Below are 25,069 nucleotides of genomic sequence, written 5' to 3'. Positions count from 1 at the left end.
ATATTAGTATCATCGTCAGCCATGGGTGTGGTGCTGGAAGACTGGAGAGTGGCTAATGTGCTGCCTTTATTTAAGAAAGGTGGTAAGGAAAAGCCAGGGAACTATAGACCGATAAGCATGATGTCAGTAGTTGGTAAGTTGTTGCAGGGAATTCTGAGGGTTAGGATTTACATGCATTTGGAAAGGCAAAGACTGATTAGGGATAGTTAACACGGCCTTGTCCGTGGGAAATCATGTCTCACTAACTTGATTAAGTTTTTTGAAGCGGATACAGGAAGATTCATGGAGGCAGTGCAGTAGATGTTGTCAATCTGGACTTCAGCAAGGCGTGTGAAAAAGTTCCGCATGGTAGATTGGTTAACAAGGTTGGATCACATAGAATCCGGGGGCAGGGGGAAACCAGATTGGATATAAAATTGGCCTGAATGCAGGTGACAGAGGGTAGTTGTGAACAGTTATTTTTCAGACTGGAGGCCTGTGACCAGTGGTGTGCTGCAAGGATCAGTGCTAGGTCTACTGCTTTTCATCATTTATATAAATGATTTGGATGTGCATATTGGAGGTATGATTAGTAAGTTTACAGAAAACATGAAAATTGGTGGTGTAGTAGACAGTGAAGAAGGTTATCTCAGAGTACAATGGGACCTTGATCAATGGACTGAGCAGTGGCAGATGGAGTTTAATGTAGATAAATGTGAAGTGTTGCATTTTGTTAAGGCAAATCGGGGCTAGGCTTATGCAGTTAATGGTAGGGCCCTGGAGAATGTTTCTGAACAAAAAGACCTAGGGGTGCAGGTGCAAAGTTCCTGGAAAGTAAAGTTGCAGGTAGACAGGGTGGTGAAGGCAGCTTTTGGCATGCTTGCCTTCATTGGTCAAACCATTGAGAAAGGAGTTGGGATGTCATGTTGGAGCTGTTCAGGACATTGGTGAGGCCACTGCATTCAATTCTGGTTGCCCTTCTATAGGAAAGATGTTGTTAAACTTGAATGAGTTCAGAAAAGATTTACAAGGATGTTGATCGGATGAGGGTTTGAGCTATAGGGAGAGGCTGAATAGGCTGGGGCTTTTCATCCTGGAATGTCAGAGGCTGAAGGGTGACCTTATCTAGGTTTATAAAATCATGAGGGGCATGGATAGACTGAATAGCCAAGGTTGTTTTCCCAGGGTATGGGAGTCCAAAACTAGAGGGCACATGTTTAAGGTGAGAGGGGAAAGATTTAATAGGGACTTGACTGGCAAACGTTTCATGCAAGAGGTGGAGTGTGCATGGAATGAGCTGCCAGAAAAGATGGTGGAGGTAGGTACAATGCAACACTTAAAAGGCATCTGGATGGGTACATGAATAGGAAGGGTTCAGAGGGATATGGGCCAAGTGCTGGCAAATGGGATTAGATCAGTTTAGGATATCTGGTTGGTGCAGGCGAGTTTAACCAAAGGGTCTGGTTTCCATGCTGTAGAATTCTATGACTCCATGACTTGAGGTGCAATGACAGTCAGGTGCGTTAGAAACAAACATGTAATAGTTTCTGTGATCTCATGGTAATTCCAATATTTTTATGTCAAATTACTAAAATTTCTTACTTTATGTTTCTGTCTCTAATGTTACTAAGTTATGTGTATCATCCACAAACTTGAATATGTGGGTTTCTACACCATCATGAATCATTACTGAAAATGGTCAATAGTGGAGCCTTCATATATCCCTATGGAAAACCACTAGACACATCCTCTCCACTATCACCACCATGTATCCTTTGCTCAGCCAATTTCCACATCAATCAAAAAGGTAGGGAGATGGTAGCATAGTAGTAATGTCACTGAACTAGTAATCCAAAGGTGCAAGTTAATGCTTTATTGAGGTGGGAATGAGAGAAGGCAAGATAGATTAAAAAAGGAGGCTCTATCGCAGCTAAATAATGAATATGCATACCAAGCTCTTCCAAGGACGGAACTCCATATTTCTCATTATGATCATCCAATACCAATATTGTAGACTTCCCAAGACTTCTCTCACTAATAGTTTCCACTGGTGGCTCTGGAGAGTCCATCTGGCTGATCAAAGTCTGGAATCGTTTATATGTTAGTGGGGGTTGTCCTCCATTCAATTCAATTATTCTGGAAGAGAGAAAACAAAGAATTTGGCAAACAAAGAAGTTCAGTATTTTAGATTACATTAACTGATCTTTCCCATTATCTACTTTGAAAAGTAGAGAAAGGTGTTTGAAGTGTGAAACGTCATGCTCAATATGCCAAAATATGTCCAGCTATTCCATTACAACTACAACACTGAAAACTACCCAGCAGTGTGAGAAATTGTCTAGGTATGTATCATATACAAAAAGCAGGACAAGACCAACCTGGACAAGACCACAGCGCCATCAGTCAAGTGATGGAAGTTGTTATCAACAATGCTATCACTCAACACTTGCTTAACAACAACCTGCTCACTGACACTCAGTTTGGGTGCCACCAGGGCCACTTTGCTCCTGACCCCCACTATCAACATCCTGGGGTTTACCATCGACCAGAAACTCAACTGGACTTGTCCAATAAATAGTGGTGGTTCAAATCTGCGTACTCACTTCATAACATTTTAGGGTCTGGTGACAAAGTGTTTGTGTCCCTCCCTCTGAGTCATGAGGCCTGGGTTCAAGTCCCAGCTGCTCCGGATGTGTGTAATAAAAAGTCTTGGAACAAGTTGATTTTTAAAAAAATTATAAAGTTTGGCTACAAGAGCAGGCCAGAGGCTATGAATACTACACCAAGTAACTCACCTCCTGACTCCCGGAAGACTGCCCACCATCCAAAAGGCGGAAGTCAGGAGTGTAATGGAATACATCCTGCTTGCCTGGATGACTGCAACTCCAACGACACTCAAGAAGCTTGACACCATCCAGGACAAAGCAGTCCACTTGATTGGCACCACTTCCACAAACATCCACTTTCTCCACCACTTATGTCCAGTATATCCTACCGCAGAATTTCAGAGACACTGAGACAGCACCTTCCAAGCCTATAACCATGTCCATCTAGAAGGGCAGCAGATACATGCCATTATCACCAGCAAGTTCCCCTGCAAGCCACTCACCATGCTGACTGAGAAATTTATCCTGGTTCCTTCACTGTTGTTTGGTCAAAAATTGACTTCAGGAAGCAGAGTGCAGGAGACACCCCTGTCTGTATCAGTGGCGTTGAGATGGAGATGGTCAATAGCTTCAAGTTCTCACCAACATAAATATCACCAACAATCTGTCCTGATCCATCCACGTACAGTCAAGCAAACACACCAATGTCTCTACTTCATCAGAAGGCTAAGGAAATTCGGCATGTTCACAATGAGTTTAACCAATTTTTATAGACGGACCATAGAAAGCATCTTACTTGGATATACCACAGCTTGGTATGGCAAATGCTCTGCCCAAGACTGCAAGCAATTACATAGAATTGTGAACACAGCCCAGTCCATCAGGCAAGCAAGCCTTTCTTCCACTGACTCAATCTATTCTTTTCGCTGCCTTGGGAAAACTGCCAACATAATTATAGAGATAGTAGGAACTGCAGATGCTGGAAAATCTGAGATAACAAGATGTAGAGCTGGATGAACACAGCAGGCCAAGCAGCATCATAGGAGCAGGAAGGCTGACGTTTCGGGCCTAGACCCTTTTTCAGAAATGGGGAAGGGGAAGGGGGTTCTGAAATAAATAGGGAGAGAGGGGGAGGCGGAAAGAAGATGGATAGAGGAGAAGATAGGTGGAGAGGAGACAGACAGGTCAAAGAGGCAGGGATGGAGCCAGTAAAGGTGAGTGTAGATGGGGAGGTAGGGAGGAGATAGGTCAGTCCAGAGAGGATGGACAGGTCAAGGGGCGGGATGAGGTTAGTAGGTAGGACATGGGGGTGCGGCTTGAGGTGGGAGGAGGGGATAGGTGGGAGGAAGAACAGGTTAGGGAGGCGGGGACGAGCTGGGCTGGTTTTGGGATGCAGTGGGGAAAGGGGAGATTTTGAAGCTTGTGAAATCCACATTGATACCATTGGGCTGTAGGGTTCCCAAGCGGAATATGAGTTGCCGTTCTTGCAACCTTCGGGTGGCATTGTTGTGGCACTCCAGGATGGACATGTCGTCTAAGGAATGGGAGGGGGAGTTGAAATGGTTCGCGACTGGGAGGTGCAGTTGTTTATTGCGAACCGAGCGTAGGTGTTCTGCAAAGCGGTCCCCAAGCCTCCGCTTGGTTTCCCCGATGTAGAGGAGGCCACAACGGGTACAGCGGATGCAGTATACCACATTGGCAGATGTGCAGGTGAACATCTGCTTGATGTGGAAAGTCTTCTTGGGGCCTGGGATGGGGGTGAGGGAGGAGGTGTGGGGGCAGGTGTAGCACTCCCTGCAGTTGTAGGGAAAAGTGCCGGCTGTGGTGGGGCTGGAGGGGAGTGTGGAGCGGACAAGGGAGTCACGGAGAGAGTGGTCCCTCCGGAAAGCAGATAAGGGTGGGGAGGGAAAAATGTCTTTGGTGGTGGGGTCGGATTGCAGATGGCGGAAGTGTCGGAGGATGATGCGTTGGATCCGGAGGTTGGTGGGGTGGTACGTGAGGACGAGGGGGATTCTTTTTTGGTTGTTATTGCGGGGACGGGGTGTGAGGGATGAGTTGCGGGAAATGCGGGAGACACGGTCGAGGGCATTCTCGACCACTGAGGGGGGGATGTTGCGGTCCTTGAAAAACGAGGACATCTGAGATGTATGGGAGTGGAATGTCTCATCCTGGGAGCAGATGCGGCAGAGGCGAAGGAATTGGGAATAGGGGATGGCATTTTTGCAGGAAGGTGGGTGGGAGGAGGTGTATTCTAGGTAGTTGTGGGAGTCGGTGGGCTTGGAATGGATATTGGTTTCTAGGTGGTTGCCCGAGATGGAGACAGAGAGGTCTAGGAAGGTGAGAGAGGTTTAGAGATGGTCCAGGTGAACTTAAGGTTGGGGTGGAAGGTGTTGGTGAAGTGGATGAACTGTTCGAGCTCCTCGTGGGAGCACGAGGCGGCGCCGATACAGTCATCAATGTAACGGAGGAAGAGGTGGGGTTTAGGGCCAGTGTAGGTACGGAAGAGGGATTGTTCCACGTAACCTACAAAGAGGCAGGCATAGCTTGGGCCCATGCGGGTACCCATGGCCACCCCCTTTGTCTGTAGGAAGTGGGAGGAATTGAAAGAGAAGTTGTTGAGGGTGAGGACGAGTTCGGCTAAGCGGATGAAGGTGTCAGTGGAGGGGGACTGGTCGGGCCTGCGGGACAGGAAGAAGCGGAGGGCCTTTAGGCCATCTGTATGGGGAATGCAGGTGTATAGGGACTGGACGTCCATGGTAAAGATGAGGTGTTGGGGACCGGGGAATTGGAAGTTCTGGAGGAGGTGGAGGGCGTGGGTGGTGTCATGGACGTAAGTAGGGAGTTCCTAGACCAAGGGGGAGAGAATGGAGTCCAGATAGGTGGAGATAAGTTCGGTGGGGCAGGAGCAGGCAGAGACAATGGGTTGACCAGGGCAGTCAGGTTTGTGGATTTTGGGAAGGAGATAGAAGCGGGCGGTGCGGGGTTGGGGAACGATGAGGTTGGAGGCCATGGGTGGGAGGTCACCTGAGGTGATGAGGTTGTGGATGGTTTGGGAGATGATGGTGTCAGCCTTCCTGCTCCCATCATGCTGCTTGGCCTGCTGTGTTCATCCAGCTCTACACCTTGTTATCTAACATAATTATAGACCCCTCCCATCTTGGTTATACTCTCTTCCCCACCCGCTTTCATCAGAGAGAAGATAGAAAAGTTTGAAAACACGTACCAACAGATTCAAGAACAGTTTCTTACCAGATGTTATAAGACTTACGACACATATTCGAGTAGATCTTTCTCTGCACCTTTGTTGTAGCTGTAACACTATGTTCTGCATTCTGTTCTATTACCCTGATGTACTTATGTAAGGTATGTTTGTCTGAATAGCATGCAAAACAATACTTTTCACTGTACTTCGGTACAACAGATGGAATCAAATCCTGGAATTCCATCCCCAACCATACTGTAGGTCAACCTATGGCATGTGAACTGTAGAGGTTCAAGCTGGCAGCTCCCTACCACCTTCTCAAGGGCAATGAGAAGCAACACCCACGTCCTACAAGCAATTTGAAAAAAAAAATCCCCAAATCCAGCTTCTGGTTGCCTAACAAAGTGTATACTTTCATTCCACAACGTGGCACAGTTAAGGAATAGCAACATCTTGGTAGGTTTCACAAACGACAGAAATGGAAAACACTGGAAATACTTGCCAGTCAGGTGACATTTGTGGAGCGCTAAAGCGTTAACTTTTCAGGTTGATGACTTTGTTCCATTTCTCTCCTTTTCCATTTATAACAGGTTTAAGTACAAAAGCAGGGAAGAGGTGGGAAAGAAATTGGAAGTTGTGAGATAAAGTGAAAGTTTGGAATTACTCAGTGATGAAAGGAATGATGGTTCAAGGCAAAGGAGATGATAACTGGACTGATGAAACACAAGATGAGGTCTTGATTCTTTCTAATATTATCTTAATATTTTATTTCATGATATTGCCAGCATTGAACTAACTGTTCAGCAGTTACCAACAGAAACCCTGCATGACTTACTGTAAAAAGATTTGGATTTAAAGCCACAGCAGAAAGACAGTCATAAAAGTCTGACTTTACCAATATTATGATGGCTATAGTAATGTTTATGGACTTGAGCTTAAGGATAATGGAGACATCTGGATTAACTTTTTTTTTTAAAAAAGAGGTCAATATAAAGATTTTTCCTAAAAGGCATTTCTTGGTAACCACATGGTTCCAGATAATTATTGGTCTTGGTTACTTGAACTCACTTCAAGGAAAACAGGTGACATTTTTATTGCCATCTTGTTTGAGAAGTGTTTTGCTCAGATTTGGAATTTTAGCTGTGTTCAGAAAGGAGATTGAAAAATAAATATGAGAAGCAGAGAGGGGTTATGAAAAGAAGTTATCACATAACAAAGGAAAATCTCAAAGACTTTGAAAACTTCTATAAAAGGATGGTGAAAGGAATGGTATGACTAACTAATGACCAAACAGGGGATTTACACAGAAGCAAGAGAAATGCAAGAATAAAGGCAAGAGAGGTTTGATGAGGGTAAGGTTGTTATGTGGGGTACATGGACTGTTTGATATAAATTCACACAAACTTGAGGAAAATTACAGATCAACGAGACAGTAGCAACATGGACACAGAATTGCTGGAGGATGAGAAAAAGAGTAATGGACACCTTTTGGGAAGGAAGGATATTTGTAATGGAGTTCCCAAGGAGTTGGTATTGGGATTCTTGCTTTTCCTCTCTATAAATAAATGATCTAAATCAAAGTGTGCAGAGTTCAAAGTTTGCAGACACACAAAACTGGAGCGAATGGTAAACAGTGACGAATAAAAAGTGTAGAACTTCAAAAGGATATTGACACCTTGTGGAGTGGATAGATAGGTGGCAGATGAAATTCAATGTGGAGAAATGTGAAGTGATGCAATTTGGTACAAAGTACATGACAAGACAGTATAAAATAAAAGGTGCTACTCTAAAATGATGTACAGGAGCATGTACGTGTACATTAATCATTAAATGTGGCAGGACAGGTAGGGAGGTGCTGTTAATAAAGCATACAGTGCTCTAAGCTATATAATTGGGGCACAGATTACAAAAAAAAAGTAGGTTATAATGAACTTATAGAAGATACTCAGCATAGGGTGCCACACTGTGGAATGATGTGTTTGCATTGGAGTGAGTGCAGATTAGGTTTATGACAATAGTTCCATGGGTGAGATTTTGGTTATAAGGAAAGATTGGAGAATTTGGGACTAATTTCCTTGGAGAGAAGGCTAAGAGGAAATCTGAGAAGTTTTCAAAATATGGGGGAAGGGTAGAGTAAATGAGGGAACTGTTCCCACTCATAACGGATTGAAAAACTAAAAGGCAGAGTTTCCTGGAAGAGTGGTGAAGGCACGTTCAATTGAGGCATTCAAGAGGGCAATTAAATAGAGATGACGTACAGGAAAGTGGCAAGAGATTAACAGTGCCAAAGTGTTCAGAGAACCAGTGCAGACACAATGAGCTGAATTAATTCCTTCTGCATTCTAACAGTTCTGAGATTCTGTGAAGGTTAGAAAAAGAGGAAGATACTGGCATGTTACAGAAACAGAGAAGGAAAGAAAGAAGAAAAGCTCTTCTTTGACTTGAGGTAACCCAAGGATGCCAGTATGAAAAATACTTAGACAAGATCACAGATATTCACAACTGGATGACAGGATCAACCTATTGGTGAATGGAGTGTATTTATCTCAGGTTCCAATTATTTGAATCATTGCACAGCACTGAAACCTACTAATGATACTGTAAAATATTTGACATTGTACTCCAGTTGCAGAGTTCAGACATTCATTAGAACATTTTAAAATCTTTGGAATCTTGCTTGCACCTTATTTCCATCACAATAGGTCGGATAGTTTTAACTTTACAGTACCGTAGTTAATTATTACTCAATTAATTTAAATATTTAACAGAGTACATACTTATCTAGGTCATACAATGTGTGTGAAATCTTGACAATGACCTCAACTCCAGCTTCACTAGCCAGCTTCTTAATGGCTGCATCGCGTTCCTTACCAAACGGCTCAGAATCATATTCGAATGTCAAACGGTTAATATTCCATTCCTGTTAGATTAAGGGTAATGAATCTGTTAGAACATCATAAATTACTGTCTTACTGATAATTTCCCTCATAAAATCAAAGTTCAATACCTTGCACTTGGACACTTAAGTAATTGGATCATGACTGCTTATTTGTAAGATTTAGCGACCAGAGGAATTAATCCAGTTCCCTGCAATCAAAAACTTGCTCATCTTAGTCTAGGATAAGTCAAAATTAAAATTCTCCCTAGGTAAAGTTACGTGAACCTGCTGATAAGATTACTTGGGATATTATTTTCCTCATTGTAGTTTGTTGGAAAGCAAGACTTGACTATTATACAAACACTGACTGTTGTCAAGTTATTGAATAATTTGTATCTTGTTTTCTCTCAAAATGCTTCAGTCTATCTCTAGAAAGATTGGAAAACTACATAATAACCAGTTCATCCTCATCCAATATTCATTGGAATCAATGATAATTAAGAGTAATACAGGTGCTACTGATATCATGGTGTTCGGTTTTGACATACATCACACTTGGTCTCCTTTGTAAGCTACAGAATCTTCAGTGATTTTTTTTCCAATTTTTATTGCAAAGGCACTGAGAGGATACCATTGTTTTGCAGTTCCTGACAGCAAGGAAAGAAATCATCCAAACCTTCCAATCCCTAGTTCAATTGATGCTAGAATTTTGCTGATGCTGTGTCATTTACCAGGCCACTAGCTGCTAAATCCTCTACTTACAGCTACCAAAGTTGTTTATCTTCAAGGAAACCACAGTTGTTATTCTGAAGTTGGAAATTACACGATAGACTCTTGAATTTTAACACCAAATGGGCAGGGTACTGAACTGGAATCTTGCATTCTGTTAAAATCATATCTTGTGCTCAAAGGACAAGACAAACTATTTAGTGCCAAGCCCTGTCAAAATGATCTAGCAATATAAAAATATAAAAGATATTGAAAATGGGAGGCTACTCTGACCCACACAAAGGATGAGTCAACTTAAATACCAATGGTATCTCAGACCGGAAGTCGGCAATGGTGACTCCGAAAAGTCAATCTTCCAAAATGAACACTAAAACCTCATTTTAACGTTTTGGAAACTTTCCTAACAGGTTAAAAACAAAACTTCACTAGGTTCTTTACTGATCTACGAAAAATATATGGTATATGCTAATTAGAAGAACTAAGTTCACAAATTCTTAGCTATTATCACTTGAATCATAGTAAAATAATTACAAAATAAATAGAATGCAAACTTTGGAACTTCAAAGAAATATTTTGAAAATAAACAAAGGTAGAGCTAAGCTTAGTTACTGTACATTTACAGGTGCATACTAGTTGCAGATACTGCATATAATTCACAAGAACTTGCCTTAAAAAGCCTTGGAAAGACATCAGCAGGTTGCCCACGTATCACAAAAAGCCGGGAGTTTAGCTCCACAAGACTAGCATCTAGATCTTCTAAGCACTGCAGCAGGAATCTGATGGATAGAAAGACAATTTGATTCCTTTCTTGTATTTTGGAAACTGAAGGAAAACATAATGTTAGTCTAATAATCATTACAGTCTGTGCAGAGCACAGAAAGGAAAAATGATGTGGACACGTTGTAAGTAGACCCTAGTGACACTCCTTCTGTTGAAGTGTTTAAAAAAAGGCAGGTTCTGTTGTTTGCATGCCCTGTTCCACACTGTATTTTCCACTTTGCACTTCCCGCTGCAGAAAAATTTCTCCGTGTGTATCCTAGGCCCAATCATCTTTATCAATGACATTTTATCATAAAGGTCAAAAGTAGGGATATTCACCAACAACTGCAAAAGCAAGTTCCAACTTCTCTTCCTAGCAGTAAATAACATTTGTGCCAAAAAGTGCCTGATAATGAGCATTTCTAACAAGCGATAATCAAATCATCTGCCCTTGATATTCAATGTGGTGACCATTACTGAATATTGCAACAGGATTCTGGAAGTGACAATTGATCAAAAACCTCTTATGGTAAAGCTGCAAGATGTCAAATGCACATCCTAGTTAGGCAGAAAAGTCAAAGCACCATATTATTAATCCATATATTTTGAATCCCAAAGTTAAATATCTTGTAGGCCATGTTCATTCACAACATGGTTAACAATTGATCTCGGTGACCAGAGTGAAATAAAGCACATGACTTTAGAATCATAGAAACCTTACAGCGTGGAAAGAGGCCATTCAGCCCATTCTTGCCCCCCCCTGTCCAAAGATCATCCCATCCAAACCCAGATCCCTACACTATCTCCAAAACCCACATTTACAATGGTTACTCCACTTAGCATGCACATTCCTGGACGCTAGAGAAAATTTAGCAAGGCCAATCCACCTAATCTGCATATCTTTAGACTGTGGGAGGAAACTAAAGGACCTGGTGGACATCCACAGACATAGGAAAAATGTCTGTATGGAGTCTGCACAGTGTCACCCAAGACTGGACTTGAACCAGAGTCTCTGGCACTGTTAGGCAGTGCTAAATCACTGCGAAACTGTGCTGCTTATTTTAACGAAACACCCCAGATGGGACATGAACCCACATTCCCTGGTTTAGAAGGCCAGACCTCAATATGTTTGTTTTGTTGCAGGGAAAGGGTCCAGTGTATATCCATCCAAGAAACGTAAATTGTCATGTTGAGTTTGACTGATTATCTTGAATTGGTTGATATTCAAGCCAGTAGTGCACTCAGTTCTTCTTCAAGAAATTCCCAATAGCGGAATTACATCTAACGATAATTCAGATCAAATTATCCATGCCAAATGACTCTTTTCTGTTTTCAACTTCTCAATTTATTTTATAGTCTTCCCTCTGCAAATACATTGAACTTTCATGCAGTTCTTAAAACATTACAAATGTTTTAGCCACCTGGTTCTGCATTTATTCATTTTGATTTGTTTTATGCTCAGTTTATTACTGGGTGACATGTCCATCCTGGGCCTACTCCAGTGCCACAATGACACCACATGCAAACTGGAGGAGCAACACCTCTTATTCCGCTTCGGGAGCTTCCAGCCCAATGGCCGTAACATAAAATTCACTAGTTATAAATTCTCCCCACCTCTGGCCTCATGCCACATACAAACATCCCTCTCATCCCTGCCTCCTTGACCTGACACAACCTATCTTCTTCTCCACCTATCCACCGTATCCTTCCCACCGGCCAATCCCCACTACTCCCTCCTGGCATCCAAGCTATCGCCACTCCACCTACCTTTCCTCAGCCCCACCCATCTTCCCTCCTGCCTCCTTGACCTGACACAACTTGTCCATCTTCTCTCCCACTATCCACCCCACCCATGCCACTGACCAATCCCCACCACTCCCTACCTGCATTCACCTATCACCATCCCAAATACCTTTCCCCAACCCCACCCCTCCACTATTTATTTCCCAGCTCTCTTCCCCCTCCCCATTTCTGAAGAGTCCCGACCTGAAACATCAACTTTCCTGCTCCTCTGATACTGCCTGGCCTGCTGTGTTCCCCCAGCTCCACACTGTGTTGTCTTTGACTCCAGCATCTGCAGTTGTTGCTGTCTCAGAGGTCAAAAATCGACTGGTAGAATGGAAAACAGAAAGCTGAGAATTGGGGCAGAGACATAGAGGGTGAGACAAGGGTGATTGTTCAGAATAATAGAAAGTGGGAAGTGGTATTCCACAAGGATCATTGCTGGCACCACTGCTATTCACAATTTGTAATAACAATTTGGACCTCAAAATAAATTTTAAAAAATTTCTAAATTTGAATGTGACACCAAATTCGGCAGAAGAGTCAATACTGAGCAGGTGATGGCCCATTATTGCTGCACTGTTAATGCAGGGACCCAGGTAATGTTCTGGGGATCCAGGTTCAAATCCCGCTACAGCACATGGTGGAATTTGAATTCAATAAAAATCTGGAGTTAAGTGTCTAACGATGACCCTGAAACCATTGCCGATTGTCAGGAAAAACCCTATCTGGTTCGATAATGCCCTTTAGGGAAGGAAATTGCCATCCTTACCTGGTCTGGTCTACATGTGGCTATAGACCAGCAGTGATGTGGTTGACACGTAACTGCCTTCTGGGTAATTAGGGATGGGCAATAAATGCTGGCCAAGCTAGTGAAGCCTTAAACCCATGAATGAATAAATAAAATAAAATTAAAAACACTGCAACAAATTACAGGAGGACGTTAATAAACTTGCAGAATGGGTGAATAATTGCCAAATGGAGAATACTAATGAATGTGAAGTTGATTTGTTTAAACTAGATTACATTACTTGGAAGATACAAGTCTAGATTGGTAGAACATCCTATCTTGATAAATCCATAAAATCAAATATGGGACCACATGTAAAAAGGCAATAAAAATCAAACCAAGTTCTAGGCTTTTCAATTATACCCCTGTTGAACTGGAGTGGGAATACTATCTTAAATCTTTATAAATTTGGTCCCACTAAGGTTTGAAAGTACTGAGAGCAGTTCTGATCGCTATAATAATGATAGCGGTAGTGAAAAGGCTGCAAGGGTGACCCCAGACTGCTTGCATATACATCTGGAAAGCATTACAGGCTGTGTCTTTTTTCTCTTCAGAAAAAAAAAGAGGTGGCTGAGGAGCGATGTATTTAGATTTTTGAAATTAAAAGCTTAGAGTTAATACAGAGCGAATGTTTCCACTTCTGGGAACAGCATATTTTGAGATCAAGGTGGGAGATAGATTCAATTATGATTTTCAAAAGGCAATTTGATAATTACTGAGGAAGGAAAATAGTTACAAGGATTCAGGGAAAAGGCAGGGCAGTAGTACTTGCTGGGTTGCTTTTATGGAGAGCCAGCCTGACACAATGGACCAAATGGTCTTCCATCTATGACTCAGTCCTAGACACTGATATCTAAGAGTTTAATTTTTAAAGAATGCAGAACATTGCAATGCTATTGTTAACATTACAGGCATAAGATAAAGGATAATAGGACACATTACATGAATTTTTTCATGTTCATGATATCCAAATAATTTCCCTTCCAATCTTGAACAAAGTAAACCATTACATGTTTTCTCAAACGTATTACACAACAGTCGCAGATAAACTGCAGCAATGGCTAGGCTATTGCATGGTCACAATAATTGTTGATTTAATTTGATTAGTTCTTTAAAGTTTTATAAAAAGACATGCAGTGGCTTTCATACAACAAGGCACATTACAGAGGAATCACAAGACACAAGGTAGTTTGCAAGCAAAATTATGACAGGTCACGGTTTCAGGGAACTTGAGGGAAATTAGGCAGAGATTGAATAGAAAACTTCTAGAAGGCGGCTGCTCAGTGGCCAAAAAACAGATGGAAGTGGGCTAGAGAAAAGAAATATATGATGGACTGTAGTCTGAAGAGTACGGAATGCATCATTGTACTGGAAAGACCACATCTTTATGCTGTATTTTGGATTCTAGGAAGAGGAAAAGGAACTGTTTTAAAAACTAAGGATATTTGCAATTTGTTTGAAAGCAAGTAACTCAACATTCTTTGTAAGCACAGTGTATTGTTTGCACAGCTGCTAGTTCAAGTGGTTGTTGATGATTTGCAGAAGAGAAGGAGCTAATGGAGATTTAGCTGTCAATGAGTAGCTGATTGATCTGTGGCCTAGTCACCAGTAATCAATGACAAAGGTCTTCTGCCAGCCAGCAACTGTAAGATTGGTTCTCAGGTAGCTGTACATCTTAGGGCTTTGAACAGTATAGTGAAAAGGCATCGGATCTCCACAGGCTCGGGAGAAGCCTGATGAAAGCCAGCTCATTTTTCTTAAGCAGTTGTTATAAACTAAGACTTTTAATTAAAAAGTCAGAGACCTTTAATAAGTGTGAACCAGTCACCACGTTCCCACTACAAACAAGTGAAAGCATCCCGAGAAAAATGATCCAGAAGCAACGTACTAATCAGCACAAAAATCATCACAGCAAATCCTGTGAACAAATCCACTGAACCGCTTTTCCAGTTTGTCTTCCCATCCATAACATGCATTTCTTGTTCTGTCTATGTCTGTATATGCGTAATGGGAGTTTAAAAAGGGGTTAGAGTTGTAATTAGTAATACGTGCCAACAGTTTATAGTTGTTTCTGCAGCTACAGTTTATTTGTTAGTAATTCTTGTTCAGTACAGAAATCTGGTCTGCGCTGTCAGCCTAGTTCTAATATACAGGTAAACTGAGAAACTCTGGGTAGTTTTCAAAATCAAAACTTGTTACAACTCCAGAAGAGCTTGATTTTCTGCTGGCTACCCCAGTGAGGTACAACAGTACACAGAGTAATATGGAAACTTGAAATGGACATGCTGGCAGGGAGGAAAATAACAGTGAAGCCATGGTGGCTTAGTGGTTAGCAGTGCTGTCTCACAGTGCTAAGGACTCAGGTTCAATGCTAATCTCAGGCAACTTTGTGTGAAGTTTGCACATTCTCCCTGTGTCTGTGTGGGTTTCCGCTGGATGCTCTAATTTCCTCCCACAGTCCAAAAGATGGTCAAGTTTGTTGGCTGGCCATGCTAAATAGCCCATAGTGTTCACAGACATGTAGGTTAGGTGCATTAGCCACAGGTTGGGTGGGATGCTCTTCAGGTTGGGGTGAATGGCCTGTTTCCACACTGTGGCAATTCTTTCCATGAATCAGCAGTGTAGTTTAATTCAAACAGGGAGTCAGAAAGATTTTTAAGTAAATCTGGAGTCAGACAGTGTTGTCATCTCTCTCTTCCAATCTTGTCTGTGTTCTGTATCAAGTTGTTTGCTGAGCCCATCAGGGAAGATACAGCCAGAGAAGTAGAGTGACATTCCCAGACATTCAAGTCAAAGACTCCCTAGTTATGGACAAAGTTGCTGTCATTTGCTCGGTCTGTGACCAGTTCAAACTGGCTTCCAAAACCAAAGTGTATTGCAACAAGAGCACAACCTGAGAAAATCAGGACAGCTTTGCATCTTGCACCATCAGGTCAGAGTACCGGATAGAGTTTGAAATATGGGGAGGGCTTGCAGCATGTGCTAACGACTGGAAGAAATGCATAATCATAGTGAAATAGAAATTGGGCATGTGGGAGTGACATTTTCCCACAATTGAAGGTAGGTACCTGGTCATCAGATAAGAGGCATTCTACATGCACGGGTCTGGACTATATTTTACTCCTGTGCTGTGGCGATCATTCAATTTGATGTCCATTTTTGGTGAGATTGAAAGTTGGCCAGAATCAGCCGACAGAGGATGTATAAATCTCCATACAAAACATTCCCAACTTTGCCCTCATCCCAATAGCACAGTGTGTCTGTGGATGCATATGGACTCTCTGTATGCAATCAAGTGTCCCTGCATGCTCAGGTACTATTGGTGTTGCAAAGGATAAATCTGGCCTAATTACTGTGAAATACTCTAGTTAGTTGGTTGCACCAACTGTCTGTCCATCTTAATGCAGGAAAACACCTTTGACCACAAGCCCACCAGGCTGTAGCCCATATGCAATATCTTTGAGGCCTTACAGAATCACAGAAATGTTCTGACACAGAAGGGCACCATGCGTTACATCATGCCTGTACCATTCTATTACTTAGTATCAAACTCATGCCTTTTTCTCCATATCCTGCTGTTTTGAATTCCTCAGTTGAACCTGCCTCCAGCACAGTTTCAGGCAGTGCATTCCCTACCTTAAACTACTCATTGTGTGAAAATGTTTTTCTCCCCGTCATATCAACCTTGGTTCTTTTGCAGCTCACTTCAAATCAATGCCTTCTTGTTCCTTTTACAAGCGAGAACAGCTTTTCCTCATCTACTCTATCCAGCCCACTCATGACTTTGGAAGCCTCAATCAAACCTCCTCTCAGCCTTCTTCTCTCCAAGGAGCACAGTACCAATTTCTTCAATCTATCCTCATAACTGAAGTTTCTCATTTCTGGAACTATTCTTATAAATCACTTCTGCATTCTAATGCATTCACAACTATCTTATAATTAAGTGCCCACAACTGTACATAGTGCTCCAGTTGAGGTCTAACAAGCGTCTTTGACAAGTTCAACATAGCTTCCTTGCTTTTGTACTCTATGCTCCTATTAATAAAACAGAGTGCACTACACTTCATTAACTGCTCTCTCCACTTATCCTGCCACCTTCAATGATCTGCGCACACATATACTGAAGTCCCATTGCTCCCACACCACTTTTAGAATTGTATTCCTTTTTCATATTGTTTTTCAATGCTCTTCTGACCAAAGTACATCACCTCACACTTCTCTGAACCTCATCTGCCACCCATCTGCCTACTCCACAAAGTTGTCAATGCCCTTTTGGAGTTCCATTTTGTCCTCCTCACAGTTTACAATTTTTCCAAGTTTACTCACATTTGCAAACTCTGAAATTGTCCCCTGCATACCAAGATCCAGAACATTAATATCAAGAAAAGCATGGGTCCCAATAGCAACGCCTGGGAAATTCCACTAAAAACCTTCAAGGCTGAAAAAATATCCATGGCTCAGTCAATTTTATATCTGTTATGGAGGGAATGGTTAAATGAAATGAACTCCCTGATACTCACTTTATAAGCAACAAATAACAATTTATTTAACTCTAACAGTAATCAAAATAACAGAACTACTAACAAACTGAACAATTCCCCCCTTAAGTAACTATTCCTGAATAAAACAAAATTCTAATGGTATGCTGTTCCAATAAATACAACGCCAATTTATATAAACCAAAGTAATAAGAAAAAATAAATTAAAGATTAATTACAGTCAGGATACAGCTTCCTGAATGTTCCATGTCTTTTCCATTATTCTTCAGTCAGGAATTCTTTCTTCATTGAATCCGTGTCAGGAATATTAGCTAAGACTGCCATGGTAACTTTTAGACGGTGCTTAATCAGAGAGCTTAAGATTTCTGAGAGAGCCAGAGTTTTACTCTTGCAACAGCAATTCACTCTCACACTGATTTTCAAAAACCTCTTCTTATATACCCTTGATGACCTGTCAATTTTTTAATATTTGGATTGGTCCTAGGTTGTCAACACCAGATTTAAATTCAATTGGTTTTCAGTCGCTAAGTACCTGATTTAAATTAATTGACTGATATTCAAAGCTGGTTATCTTAACATTAAAATGAACCTAGGTTGCCAACCACACAGCCAATTGATACATGTATTTCAATTTCAAAATTATCTGTGCATCAGCAGCTGCTTGCAGACTTATTTTTATCTCCAAACTTAGAAAAGCACAACACCTCTTAGAGGGACCACACACTCTTCCCCTCTATCATTTTTAAACAAACAAATTCTAACATCCTGCCTTCCAATTCACAATTACTCTACTCAACTTCACAACAGTATCCATGTTGCTACTGTCCCTATAATTCCAGGAGCTATAACTTTCCTCACGGGTCTGTGTGTGAGGCACTGTATCAAACACCTTCTGGAAATCCATGTATACCACAACAACATTGGTCTCATCTCGCCTGCCACCTCTTCAAAACAAAAGCAAAACTCTAGTAAATTGTTAAACAAGGTTTCCCCTTTTGAAACCTGACTCTTACCAACTTTTTCCATGTGACTACTAATTCTATTCCTAAGTGTTCCTAGAAATTTCTCCAAAGTTGAACTATTTGCTCTGTAAATGCTGCGATTATCCCAAACGTTCTTGAACAAATCTGTAACATTTTCAGTTTTCCAGTCTTCAAACACCTCCCTTGAATCCAATGCAAGGGTACTGGCCGTATTCTGTTATTTCCCTAAATCCTTGGATACACCTCATCCCAATCTGATACTGTGCCAACTTTATGTGCCAACAATCTATTCAAGACTTCTTTCTTATTGATTTTAAACCCCTTTAGTGTCAGTTTCCTCCATCGCCAGGGCCCAGGCAGCTACCTCCTCCTTTGTAAAGACAGATACAAAGCATTCAGTTCTGACAAAGGGTCACTGGATTCAAAACATTAACTGTTATACTCTGCACAGATGCTGACAGACCCACAGTGTTTCTCTAGCACATTGTTTTACATCTCGCATCCACAGTTCTGTTTTATTCCAGACATACTTGGCTATTTGGTGAGAAAGGCCTTTCCCCGCTAGATCTTTTCTGCCGGCCCCTCATTTATTCACCTCCGTGTGATGCCCTTGGCTGTAGTGGGGATGACACTGGCACCCATCTCTTTCAGGAAAGTGCAGGTTTTGAAAGAATGTAAATAGCCTTTGTCTAAGTTTGTCTTGAACTGCACTGTAATGCAGGACTGTGGAGAACTGTCCACTCTGTTTGGGTGTCCAAAACTTGCTGGTCTTCCAGGGTAAAAAGACAGCCATGAGAAGTGTTCCAGAATGGCACATTCAAGGGATTAAATGCCAAGGGACACACTAGAACTTGCAGCAGATAAACAGCTCAACGGGAAAAGGCCACTAAAGTCCAAGGTCCTCAAGCAAATCGTCCCATCGCACCCTCCCCCGCCCAAAAGTATCGAGCCCTAGGATTGTTTGGACCTAAGTTTGACATGAAATGTATTGTACACTATAATTCGATCTGCAAAATGGAATGAGGCACTTTATGTATTGTATTATTATTACTGTACTTTATGCAATATCACATTCGAACTCGTTTTTTAAAATTTGTGATGATACATGTATATCTTAAAAAAGACGAGGAACGCATGCGGCAGTAGTCGGCTCGTAAAAGGGGTCAGGCCACACTGTCTTCTCGCTTTTAGTAAACAGCTTGCCGCCTCGGAATGATTTTCCCTTGTTATTCAAGCGAGACTAACAGCAGGTTCCCACCAGAGCACAGCTCCCTGCTTCCGACAGCAGTTTGTAGTGTTGGATCCCGAAAGCCGTCCAGCTGTTTACTCAAAATGGTCCTAGTCTGGCGATACTATAATCACTGTGTTATTTCACTGGCAGAATGCAAGCAAAATCAACAATCATATGTTGCACTGTGATTAAGTGACCTACTTTAAGAGAAAAAAGACAGTTGCCAAATTATTCCTTTGACACAGACGTTGATTGAGCACGTACGAAGGAATTACATTTTACAATATTAATCATTGCTTTGCTATTGACGTAACCAGCACCGCAGGTCACTGTTCGGATAGATCTGCGTCATACATTCACAGAAGGTGGCCTAAATCAGACAGGAAACTGAATTATTTTCGACTAATTTTATATTCTTGCACATAACGGAGTTAACGACATCGCAAACACAGTTAACAATCTCAATCTCCGGCCGCATTCATGTTTCCTCTTCCTTTCCAGGGTACAATGGAACATTGAGCAGATAAATCTTGTTTCAAGGAGGGTCTGGCATAAAAACAGAGATAACTACGTCCCCTTCTGTTAAATTGGACGATAGATTAAAATCACTGAAATCGAATGCCGCTTTAATGAGAATTTCTTTTCCATCAACGTGGATCAGAAACAATAAACAAAAATAACAAATAATGCTGTTTGTTTAGTCAGGATTGGAAGAAGGTTGGTGGTTTTAATTGTTTTAACTTTTATGTTGGTGGATCCTCTGTTCGCAACAACTGATCAGTTTAGTATCTTGAACCGATACGATGACACAAAACGCTTAAATTAAATATACAGTAATTAAATAGGAAGGCAATCCCTGCATACAACCAAAACAAAAACCGAAACAACTGCGGATGCTGGAAATCAGAAATAAAATCAAAAATTCCTGGGGAAAAAAAAGTTCAGCACGTCTGGTAGCATCTGTTGGGAGAAAGCACAGTTAAGGTTTCAGAACTGAAGAGGGTTACTGGACTCGAAACACTAGCTTTGCTTTCTCCCCACGGACGTTGCCAAACCTGCTGAGTTTCTCCATCAATTTCTTTTTTTTTGTTTTAGGATAGACAAGTGTCCTTTGATAATGACTCTATTTCACACTTTGTTCCTGCGTTCCTGGCTTAATGTTCTCTTCAAAGTGCAAGTGTGGATTCCATTTCTGTTAAAAAGCGGTTTTATTTACATATTTGATAATTAAACAGGGCATGCATCTTTGGAAGTCTCTACCAAAGCTATAGGTCAGACTCCGATATTTATGACAGCCAAGAACCGACGGGGTTTTGGCTTGTGTGTTTCTGGAGTGCTCTTGCACATGCAAATCGCTGCCCGAGTTTCTCTATACACATTGTTAAAGTTAACACATCCGCGCGTCTGAAAGTGAGCAAATCTGGCAGATAGGGTGACCTAATTCATGGAAAATTCAAGGCTACGAGATTTAAAAAAAAAAGAAATGCCAACTACGAAATGATTTTTAAAAAACGAGGAAGCAGGAAGTCGCTCACAGGAGATGCACGCTTTAATACTTAACACGTCCTCTGGCTTTGTTCATTTTGAGCTGGAGACTAGGCGGGGAGTGTCCACGTAGGCAGATCAGGTACACAGACATTGTACAAACATGAGATATCACGTGTAGGTGGACATGCTCTGGTGTTCAATCTCTAGATATCAGGCAGCCTGCTACCTTCACCATCCCTTCCTCATTTGTACAACTAGCATCTCATCGCTAAATGAAACTTCTCGTCACCCAATGCCTTTTCTCCATCTATCCAATTGACTCAGTCTCTTATCAAACAATGAACGTATTTCACCATGTACCCAACATTTACTCAATTAATCCCTTGCCATTTACCTCCTTCCCCTGTGAGCTACCACTCTCAATCTGAGGAAAACATTTTAACACATTAAATATATACTTCATTATGCTGTTGTCTGCAGTAGGATCTTTGTATGAAAGCTGAAAGATTTTGAAATTGCAATAAGTTAGTACAGTTTGAACAACGGAAACTTTATTCAAATATTTCACAAAACTAAATTGTTTTTACAAACCTATACTAAAAGTATGAATTCAATACCGTCAGAATTATTCATTTTCAACACACAATACAGTGCTGATCAATAAACTGGAGATTATATTGTCAGGAAATAGTTCATTTGTGCTTTTATTCTCAGAATTTATAATACCATACAACTGAGCCAATTTCACAACATTGCTAACATTCCAATCTATTTTCTCCCATGTTGTTCAAATGTGGGATTTAATTCCACTGAAACAGTGGTCCTTCCTACTTCCAAAATCCATTGGTGACTTAGGAGGAGGAAAATCAGAATCTAGCAGACAAACTTTTTATCAAGACAACAAATTGGGAGGGGGTGGGTGGGGGCGTGAAGCCTTAACATATTAGGTTAATCAGTCTGAACAAGCAGGTCTTTCTATGAACAGATTATAGTACAATCACTTACTACTTTACTGAGCTCCTGCCAATTATATTTGCTCTCTTTGCGAAGATATTTTTCAGCAGATACTGTACTCCCTACACTTTGTGGTCTGTTAGCCATTATTTATAACGAGTCTTTAGAAGCACTAGGTATTGCCAGTGTACATCTAAATACTTAGCAGCATATATAAAAATGAGTAAACCTAAACTTTTGGTCCTGTTGCAATCTATTTTGCAAAAGATTCAGATTATTACAAAAAATCGTTAGAGAATTGCAAAAGCAACTGTTACTATGTAGAATCACGCTGTTCATTTAATTCCCATGTCATCTGCAAACGTGTAAACTCAAAACCGTACCATTTGCCCGAGATACTGACTCCTGAGCAATACTTGTCCCAGTTTGGAAAACATATACAATTACTCTCGGCTTTCTGACCGTTATTCCAATTCCATATTCCACTGACAATTTAATCCATTCTCTTCAATTATGTTGTTGCCTCAAAAGTTTTTTTTGGAAAAAAATACCCAACAATTGATGCTGAGATGTGCAGCTTTAATGAATTGTTTTGTAAATTGTTTATGTGTTAAGTTCATGCAGAGCTGTCCGACTTACAAGTTACATAACTGTCCTCATTGTAAGTTGTTCCTCGTGCAATGCACAACACTCTTGTTACCACACAGTAACCCACGTTAACGTATATTGAACCTCCCCGCAGTAATGGAGCCGCATGGAGACGGTCTCTTACCTCCAGCGGTTCACACCAACGTTGGACGAACCGGCGAACCAAGGGTCGAGAATGTAGACGCAGCGAACGGTGCTAGCGCCCCGTAGAGCTTCCTTGAGCGCCGGGTTATCATGAAGCCGGAGTCCTTTACGGAACCAGTGGATTGAATGGGTCTCCATGGCCACAAGCGGCTGTGATGCGAGAGTTGACAGTGACTCTAACGGCTGCAGCAACTTAGCGCCACGGCCGGCCACCCAACCTCGCACGCAGGCGCATTCGCACCTGCAGACTGCGCCTCGCGCTCCGACCGTTAGTTGTTCCACAGTGGGCAGCGCGAGCCCCGCCCCATCCGCGCCGCTCATTGGACAGTGCGCAGGAGCGGATCCCGCCCAGGACTCGGCGCTCGCGGCAATTCTGATAAACTCTGTCCTCATTTAAAGAGTAGATGTCTTCATATTCATACGTAAATATATAATCAGTACATCTTGACAACAGAGCATATACGCTTCCCAAATTGGTTCAATGGCATAAGTGTGTGTTGCCCACTTGACGCGCTGAATAACCTGATTCCACACTGTGGGGACTCTGTGATTCTATGCCTCAAATGTTGTATCAGGCCATGGTTCTTATTCAACAAGTGCTGGACAATATTCAGGCTTGGGAAAATCTGTGCTGCAAGTGTTACTTCCTTCTTAAGTACACAATAAAACATTTACGTTCATCAAGGCCTCTTCGGCAGTACCTTCCAAATCCACAACCATTACCAACTGCAAGGACAAGGCAGTAGATGCCTGGGAGTATTACTGTCCGCAAGCATCCTTCCAAGCCATGCACCATCCTGACCTGGAAATACATCAGTGTTGTTTCAGTGTTGCTGGGTCCTGAACTCACGAACAACATTGTCACTGTGCCTTCGCACGATGTCTGGGATTACAGTAGTTCCAGGAGGTTAGCGATGCCGCCGTTGATACTTACATCCCATGAAAAGATATTTTGAAAAAAAGAACTAGTTTCAGTCGCTATAACTATCTTCTAAGCTCCTGTTTGCAGTGAGTCATATCTCCATGCTGTACTGCTGGCCAACAGTATGTCATTCTCGGCTAAGTGACTGTTAAGAAAATTCAGAATAATTTGCGTAATCTTACCACAGAGTGAGAAAAATATAAACTCTATCAAATTGATTATTTTAGTATCTTTTGGCTATGCAACTGAGAGAAGGCCCAGACAAAGCCTTGGCCAGGCACACTCCTTTCCGGCTGACAATGAGAGAGTCCACCTATGAAGATCAAAACTGGAGGGAAAAACAAATTAAGAACAAAAGTGCCCTGCGATCTATGAATCAGATAACCCTAGATCAATTAGACACCACTAAATCTCAAAAGCCGTTTTAATGTTGGCAATGCCATAATAGACATTGCGGGGAAATACCGCTTGGAATGGAAACATATACACGCAGTTTCTGGATTGTGGATTGGTCCCATTCTTGAATCCATTCTCGAGTCTATTTGTACGCAAGATGGAATACAATGCACGACAACTTAAAATACCTGATGATAAGAATGAGGAACCATGCACATGTTAATGTTAATATTAGTGCATCCCTGTATAGGATTGCATATGTCAGAATCAGCTATTGTAAATCAGACGTTCATAAACTATATTTTGTCCTAAAATAGTCTGATATTATAACGAAAGCAACAATTCTTAAGGAATGGAAATTTAGGAATGATACATCAGAGTCTCAGTTTTTGGGAATGGTAACTTAGGATTGATATATCAGAACTCCAGTTTTTGAGCATGGTAACCAATTCAGATACTGCATGTTAACACATGTAGAATTGTTGTTCTCAGTAGTAATTGATGTATTTATATAGTAATTAATTACTATATTTAAGCAGAATATCAGTTCTAGATAACAGTCAATAGGCCACCAATTGTTCAGTAGTTACTTCTCTCTTTGGGTGCTGGATTTTATGCTTGTTGATTTTATGTCAAATTAAGTTAGATTTAGAAATCTGCATGGCCAATAGCAGGAACTATAAGTGATAATGTGGCTGTATTAGCCATATCCATTTCATTTTATAGGTATTGAAAAGTAAACTAAGTAGCACCTACACACAATCCATTCTATGCTACAGACACTACCCTGGTAAAGTTCTACCAGTTAATTTTGTCTCAAAGGTATATTGATGTAAAGGTTTTGTGCTTGAATCCTTTAGAACACCTGTGACTTCTGGCTCAGGTGAGCTGCTAAACCAACATGAATATATTATCAAAGTTGTACTATTGTATGGGACCTTGCATACTATGCTGGTTACCAAAGTGAGCAAGGTGTAGAGCTGGATGAACACAGCAGGCCAAGCAGCATCATAAGAGCAGGAAGGCTGACGTTTCGGGATGAAGGGTCTAGGCCCGAAACATCAGCCTTCCTGCTCCTA

The 25,069-nt window shown here is 41.5% G+C and overlaps 1 protein-coding gene across 2 annotated transcripts in view; it reads right to left on the bottom strand.

The window, feature by feature from the left end:
* The window catches only part of LOC109935958 (cryptochrome-1-like), a 77,869-nt gene extending 54,966 nt beyond the window's left edge, over positions 1–22,903 (bottom strand). For both annotated transcript variants that reach the window (XM_048612186.1, XM_048612187.1), the window contains exons 1-4: positions 22,653–22,903; positions 10,062–10,170; positions 8,565–8,707; positions 1,931–2,115 (exon numbers count right to left, since the gene is read on the bottom strand). In XM_048612186.1, coding sequence (XP_048468143.1) covers positions 1,931–2,115; positions 8,565–8,707; positions 10,062–10,170; positions 22,653–22,810 — 595 coding nt within the window. In that variant the 5' untranslated portion in view covers positions 22,811–22,903. The remainder of the gene's footprint in view (positions 1–1,930; positions 2,116–8,564; positions 8,708–10,061; positions 10,171–22,652) is intronic.
* Positions 22,904–25,069: the final 2,166 nt, after the last annotated feature.

The sequence above is a fragment of the Rhincodon typus genome, chromosome 25 (assembly GCF_021869965.1).
Source record: "Rhincodon typus isolate 14 chromosome 25, sRhiTyp1.1, whole genome shotgun sequence".
NCBI lineage: Eukaryota > Metazoa > Chordata > Chondrichthyes > Orectolobiformes > Rhincodontidae > Rhincodon > Rhincodon typus.
Note: the sequence above shows the minus strand (reverse complement) of the source record. Positions and strands in the feature narration are given on the sequence as shown.